This window comes from Pecten maximus, chromosome 2, assembly GCF_902652985.1.
Source record: "Pecten maximus chromosome 2, xPecMax1.1, whole genome shotgun sequence".
In the NCBI taxonomy this organism is placed as follows: domain Eukaryota; kingdom Metazoa; phylum Mollusca; class Bivalvia; order Pectinida; family Pectinidae; genus Pecten; species Pecten maximus.
In genome coordinates this window covers 12,114,008-12,121,802 of record NC_047016.1, presented here as the reverse complement: position 1 = coordinate 12,121,802, position 7,795 = coordinate 12,114,008, and the positions used below count along the sequence as shown (strand labels likewise).

Sequence of the window (7,795 nt, the reverse complement as noted above, 5' to 3'; positions counted from 1 at the left end):
GATTGCTCTTGGAAATAAAAGCAAGGTCTCTCCTTCTCCCTTACTATGCTATTTATATGATGCAAGTATCCTCCAAGTCTCATCAACATATCGTCAACAGTTCAGAAGCTATATGGCCCAGACAAGGAATTATTATTAGAAGAAGAACCAGAAGTATGTTCGAAGGGGAGACATAATAAGTACTAATGGCTCAGTTCTGTGGAATGGTTAACAGTCATGTTAATGTGATATATAGAATGGTGTCTACTTGATAAAACAGTTTTAGTTCTGTGTATACAGGGTTCAAGTCTGTGATATATAAAAAGATGAGGGTTGCAATCCCACATAAACAATAACAGTACCTGTATGTTTTGCCAGTTTTTGGATACGAGGATCCTTACATTGAGACTATCAGCATAAGCATGCTTAGGTACCATGTTTGACAGGAAATATATAAGCTTAACCTTATTTCAGACATGAATGTCAGCTTGGAAGATAACAAACATCTGTAACAGAATCAACAGTACTGAAAAATATGTCTATTGACCAATTTGGTACGCTCTTGATTCAGTTCAGTCAAAACACAGCGTATAATGACCCAATTAAGTCAGTAAGAAAAGGTCATACAAGAAGGAAATCCGTCAATCACTAATACGTCAATCAATAATGGATAATCCTTGTTTCTTGTTTATCCCATCAATCATTACCCTATACTTAGTCCTAATTATATCATGTTTACTTTGGAAATTCTCTCCTATTTCAATATGTTTCATATTTTTCACGACTGGGACCTAATTCATTCGACTCACAGTGTAAAACAACTAATGACTGTGGCATGAAATGCGATTTTCCTATTTGATGTTTGTCAGTCAAAGAGAAGTCTGATAGCTAACTTTACCATTTCCTGGTAATCGGACACTTTGATCACCAAAACAGTGTATTCATTTTCAGCATTTGTGTCGTCCAATCAGACACCAGTGCTCATCAAGTGTGTTATCGACCTTTACATCAAGAGTCCAGTGAAAGCAAATATTATTGACATCTACAGAGGTCACTGGTCAGGCTCCTAATGGATTTTGGTTTCTGTTATATATATATTCTCAGAAATTATTGCTATACTACATCATTTTCATGAATTGGACCGTCAATGAGGAATTTTTGTAAGGAAAAAGTTCACAAATTTTCAAACTGCATGAACTGAATATCCATCATATAACAATAATCTTCAAAATTTCATCATATGCAGATTTTTAAAAAGTACCATATTCATCCATATCATTATATTCATAAACAACAATATCAATTATCATTTAAAAACTTTTTTTAAGCTATTTGCCCTTTGAAAAAAAGCAATAACAACTTGCTTTCTTGCTAGTAACAAACAAACTGGCAGTTGTAGATTGTAGATGGTGTCTCTGTGTTAACTGCCAGAGAATAAACTTGCCTTGGTGACAGAAAAACAGACACCAGCTCGGGTTTACCTGACTTACTACTGTACAGTGTCTTTAATAGCGTTTCTTGTTTGTTGACATACAGCTTAACAGGATTTACCAGAGCTGAAATTAAAGTACCTGTTTATGAAGTCTACATTTTAAGTGAAGTTGATTTCATATTAGCCTTCTCCATTAGTTTTTTGTTTTGTTTTTTGACACAGTCATTAACACTACAACCTGACGACACTTTATTTTCCTCCTGTCAATAAGTCATTCAGACAGAGCACAGTTTACGGCCTTTGCATCGTATGCACTTCAGCCAATGCCCAAACTGCATTATGTCATCTTAAAGATCTCAATTAGCAGTCCCTAGATAAACCTCTGATGCACCTTCAACAATAATATCATGTGACGCTGAACCACAGAGGATACTGCTACACATTGACAACAATATTAGCTCCTCACCAAACTCTATTAGCTTGACAATAATCCTGCATCTTTGCACTGCAGCTTCTACAGAATTAACCGCTGAAAGTAATCCTATGTTCCAGAAGTATAAAGCTATATGTAATGACAGTCTGTCACAACAATCACTCAATCTGTAGTTTTATCCTGCATCTGTAAGTCTACTCTCTGATATTCACATCAAACTTAATGTATCACGCCTTTATATAATATACAGCAGTTTTAATATATTCAGCCTTACAAGACATAGAGACCATGCTGCACGCGCATGTCTTAAAATATATATTATGCCTATTCGATGGATCAAAGGAAACGTCATATGATTATATTTACATTTGCTCCGCATTTCCCCATTGACATAATGCTAAGAGGCAGTTGCCACCATACGCCTATAACACCCAGTGCCTCAGGCTATAACACCCAGTGGGTCATGTGACATTAAAAAAGGCGGGATTGTTTTTGCTGGTTCAGTTTTTTTCAAAGTTGATGGAAATGGTAAGACAATGTAAATATAAGTATTGAACAGTGGTTTTAATGTTGTTATAGTCGATATGGCAGCAAGATGTATGGTTGGCAAATGTAGCACGGAAACCCTAACGGGTTCCCATGCCATTTGCCCACCATACAACTTGCTGCCATATCGACAATAACAACATTAAAACCACTGTTCATTGCTTAAATCTATATGAGAAGAAAGGCCAAGAACAAGCAAATGTGGTAAAGAGGAAAGATCAAGGTCAGTCCATTCTTTGCACAGCAAGTGAGGCAAAGAAAAAGGGCCACAATCAATCTTGGTTAATTCGTAACCCAAAGAAACGTGTTCTCTACTGTTGTGTGACAGAGACTGCATTTAATGTTATGTACAAGCCAAACAGAGCCCTTCCTTTTCAAAGAGTTACATAACTTTCAATCATATCCAAGAAATAATTTCAATATAATGGGTTTTAATTTGTTACTTAGTGAAACATTAAAAAGTATTAAGACATATTTATTCCACGTACTGCAGTAATTCCCAAACACAGATCCATTTACCCAGTAATGAAATTTATCAGAATATCATGTTTATTCAGCTGCAATCTCATCAAAGCCATACTTTTGGAATGATGACAAATGGTCATTGGAGTGGGGAAGGTTCTCATCAGTACATGTTCTGATTCGAGAACAGCACATTGATACATGCCAGGCCTAGTGTCCACTGCACTAAGTCATCCCCCTATAGCAATTCAATTATGCTTCTCTTCCACAGTGACCATGTGTTATTATGGCCATCTGATTAGATTACCCTTGATCAACACCAGAACCTAAATGTGTTAAAACTGGAAGAACTGGACATTCAGTTGGTCAACTAATGGTTATTACCTTTCTTGTGTCAGACTCTTGTTTGGGCAGTTGTATGGTCAGTTTGGACAAACTGGACAATCAGTAAGACAACTTAATGGTTATTGTAATTTTGTGTCAGATTCTTGTAAGGGCAGTTTATAGCCAGGTTGGACAAACTGGGCATTCAGTTGGGCCAACTGGTAGTTATATACACATTATACGGCATACATTTTTTGTGATGGACTCTTGTTTGAGCAGTTGAAAAACAATCAGTTTATATTACACGTGTGAAAAGTAAACTTGTTAACACAAAACAAGTCAACTTATCCTCTATTGTGGTAGAAACAGGTCATACAAACTCGTGGTTGTTATATATGGTATTTCTTTCACCCTCGTTAGCTATTTTTTCAAAGTTACTAAAAGCACTCCCTAAAGCTAATATTTTTTGCTACTATTGAAAAACAAGTGTGCTGGCTATTGCTAAAGCAATACATGTCCTCTACCGGTCCCCACTAAAACTAGTAACATTCACCTTGACCTTGACCCAAAAACCCTCAAACTCGAACTTATTCCTTAGTTACTCATACTAAACTTACATACCAACCTTTCATTGACTGATCTGAATTCAGTTTATAATAAGCAATTTTCTGTTTTGGTGAAGTTAATTCTACTCCGACCTGTTACATTTTTCTGTTTTTGATATAACTGGGAAATATTACAATCGCCAGACCTAGACTCAAACCTGTGACCTCTGAACTCAAGATGGAAGCTCATAAAGCACACACCAGAAAACTCTAAAAGCCAATAAGAAGATGTTCAGAATCACAACAAAGGATGTCTTCCTAACAAGGGAAATGTCTTTTCATAATCACAACAGAGAATATCTTCTAAACATAAGGGAGGGTGTCTTACAAGCTAATATGGAACTTTAACTGTTTGCCAATGAAACAGAAGAATTGTAAAAAGTAAAACAGAGGTATACTTGTTCATCCAGGGATCATTTACAATGAGAAGTTAGTTAAGGTTAACATTTATAAGCATATTACAAAAGGATTCACACAAATTAACACAGTAAAGGTTTTAGGAGGCATGGAATATTAAAATTTATCCAGTCTTAAGTGAAGAGCAAATCTGGACATTTCCTGTCTCTCACCAAGTTCTCTCACCAAGCACCTGTGTGTCTCTCAATGAGAACACTCTGGTACTCTATATGCTGCTGGGCAGCTTGTTGCTTGGGTGTGGTGAGATACTTATTTGTTATAGACATGCAGAGGACACCTCATCTTGCTTTTGGGGAATTAGCTTTGTTTAGATGCCTCTGATGCCTGATTGTCCATTTCTTTAGTCGGTATTGAAGTCACTGATAAAAACAAGCACTGACGATCTTTCTGGTTCCATGATTATTAAGTTTTATTTCTGTGTCCAAAAGTTCCGAAATAGTAAATTATAATAATCCAAATTGTTCTAACATTCACACACTCATGTCCATAATTCCAATCCTTGTTCCTAGCTCTTGCTCCTGTTCTCTAACTCTCTCTCTCTATATCCTAACACTATGTTTTATATAATTGACATAAACAGTAATTCAAGAACAGAATCTCATTGGCTAGTTACCTAATTAAAATATAACTGGGTGGATCTAATAATTAACTGGGCGGAGCTACCACCTGGCTATCCTAAAGATAACATATGGCATATGAGTACAATAACCTGTAAGGCCAGCTTGGACTCACTGCTATTACCTACTACACCTGTCATTAATTAACCCTAATGACAAATTATATAAGTCACCTGTAGATTACCTGTGACAGGTTTTACAGAGTCAATTAAAGACTTAATTCTATTGAGACATACCTTACTTACTATGACACTTCTTAAACATCAAAAGAAACCTAAACCAAATATTTCCTGTTTTGTAGGGTTCTATACCAGTTATTTCCAAAATTCTAAAATCAACATTTTTACTTGTGAAACTCTCCTCTACTTCACCTAGATTTGTCCCAAATCAAACAAAAATCAAATAAAGTTATGTGTTCTAAAGTATAGTTACTATATAAAAAAAAATTTATATTAAAATATTGTAGAATTTTGAAATTGAGAATTGAATTGATTGGTCAGATCAACCCAAATCCAATATGTGCAAATCAAATGAAGGATGACCAGTCCAACATAAAACAAGCACAGGCCAAATTATAATATGTTTCACAATAAACGTACCAAAAAGGAAAATAATTCCTAAAAACATCCTCTATTATTTTCTTTACAGAAAAAAAAATCGCAAAAACGATTTGACTCCTTCTATATATAATAATTTATAAGTAACAATTATTTAGAAAAACAAAAATATGTCTATAAGATATTTATATATATTCTATAGGTAGGTTTCACTGTCTCCTATATATTTATCTCTCAATATTCACACTTGAGTTTTAAAGCTCTCACACTCCACATTCATTATTTTATCCAAAGACTTAACAGCAAGTCATTATACAATTTTACTTTATAGCAAGCAAATTGTCAGGTATAAAGTATATGTACATTTCATTTTTTTTTTTTCATGATTATAACTCATTAAAGTACCTGATACAAGCTTATACACTGGCACATTTAACATATATTTACACAATAAAATGAATTTGAATATTCTATAAACTGTACAGCATATTAAATCATCACTTAATAAATCAATCAACAGACACAAATCACTTGTAAGCAGTTATCATGATCATAATAACTGTTTTTGAGATAATTTTCTCATAGTTCTTCCTCACTATATAATTTATACATTATAAACTCTGTAATTGTAGAGTTATAAAATGTCAGCCATTTTCAATTAGTAGGCACTGAATTCACCATCTCTTAGGTACTTTGTCCACTATATGTTCGGATGCTTTGTCCACCATATCTTCGGATGCTTTGTCCACCATATCTTTGGATGCTTTGTCCACCATATCTTTGGATGCTTTGTCCACCATATCATTGTCCACCCTATCTTTGGATGCTTTGTCCACCATATCTTCGGATGCTTTGTCCACTATATCTTTGGATGCTTTGTCCACCATATCTTCGGATGCTTTGTCCACTATATCTTTGGATGCTTTGTCCACCATATCTTCGGATGCTTTGTCCATCATATCTTTGGATGCTTAATATATCGCCCACAAATAAATCACACACAGCTGAAAGTTGCTGTTTTTGCTTGGTCAGTCGGTGACTGTCGTGTACTTCTTGGGGGGAAAAATCCATACAATTGCATATTTAGGATTAAAAACTGCTTAGAAATAACATTTCTTTACTTCCGAGTGTCACAAATGTACATGTAGAACTTCTTCATAGTTCACACTTGAATCTTCTTGCATGGTTGGTCGGAGAATTGCTTGGGTGGCAAGAGCACGCTTCCATTAGGTTGAGTCGTATTTTTTTCAAAAATTCTTCCATTAAAAAGTCAGCACTGTTCGAGGTCCGGGTCCTTGAGGATTCTCTACCATTCTCTCACCAAGTTCTCTCACCAAGTTCTCTGTGTGTCTCTCAATGAGAACACGTTGGTACTCTATATGCTGCTGGGCAGCTTGTTGCTTGGGTGTGGTGAGATACTTATTTGTTATAGACATGCAGAGGACACCTCATCCTGCTTTTGGGGAATTAGCTTTGTTTAGATGCCTCTGATGCCTGATTGTCCATTTCTTTAGTCGGTATTGAAGTCACTGATAAAAACAAGCACTGACGATCTTTCTGGTTCCATGATTATTAAGTTTTATTTCTGTGTCCAAAAGTTCCGAAATAGTAAATTATAATAATCCAAATTGTTCTAACATTCACACACTCATGTCCATAATTCCAATCCTTGTTCCTAGCTCTTGCTCCTGTTCTCTAACTCTCTCTCTCTATATCCTAACACTATGTTTTATATAATTGACATAAACAGTAATTCAAGAACAGAATCTCATTGGCTAGTTACCTAATTAAAATATAACTGGGTGGATCTAATAATTAACTGGGCGGAGCTACCACCTGGCTATCCTAAAGATAACATATGGCATGAGTACAATAACCTGTAAGGCCAGCTTGGACTCACTGCTATTACCTACTACACCTGTCATTAATTAACCCTAATGACAAATTATATAAGTCACCTGTAGATTACCTGTGACAGGTTTACAGAGTCAATTAAAGACTTAATTCTATTGAGACATACCTTACTTACTATGACACTTCTTAAACATCAAAAGAAACCTAAACCAAATATTTCCTGTTTTGTAGGGTTCTATACCAGTTATTTCCAAAATTCTAAAATCAACATTTTTACTTGTGAAATGTCTATACATGTAGTATTATTACCTTAACTTTTTCAGAATTGACCTAGTAATTGGTCCAATGATAGCTGTTACGGTCGAGAGATGAAGCCAATGGCCAATACACACTGGGAGACACGAATGTACTAGTTTTTTCATATTTTCTACTAATTCTGAAATTTTCACCAATTTTACCAAAAAAGATCTAATTTAACCCAACCCAGTCCATTTTTTCAGCAACGTATCTAATTATGAATTTTCATGGCTAATTTTCGACGGTCAAAGCTAGTTCTGTGAATCATATCC

The 7,795-nt window shown here is 35.2% G+C and overlaps 1 protein-coding gene across 1 annotated transcript in view; it reads right to left on the bottom strand.

Annotated features, from left to right (window-relative positions):
- Window positions 1–6,634: 6,634 nt before the first annotated feature.
- The window catches only part of LOC117341094 (gamma-aminobutyric acid type B receptor subunit 1-like), a 123,048-nt gene continuing 121,887 nt past the window's right edge, over window positions 6,635–7,795 (bottom strand). The window contains exon 3 of the mRNA XM_033902932.1: window positions 6,635–6,772. Within this exon, the coding sequence (XP_033758823.1) occupies window positions 6,635–6,772 (138 nt within the window). The remainder of the gene's footprint in view (window positions 6,773–7,795) is intronic.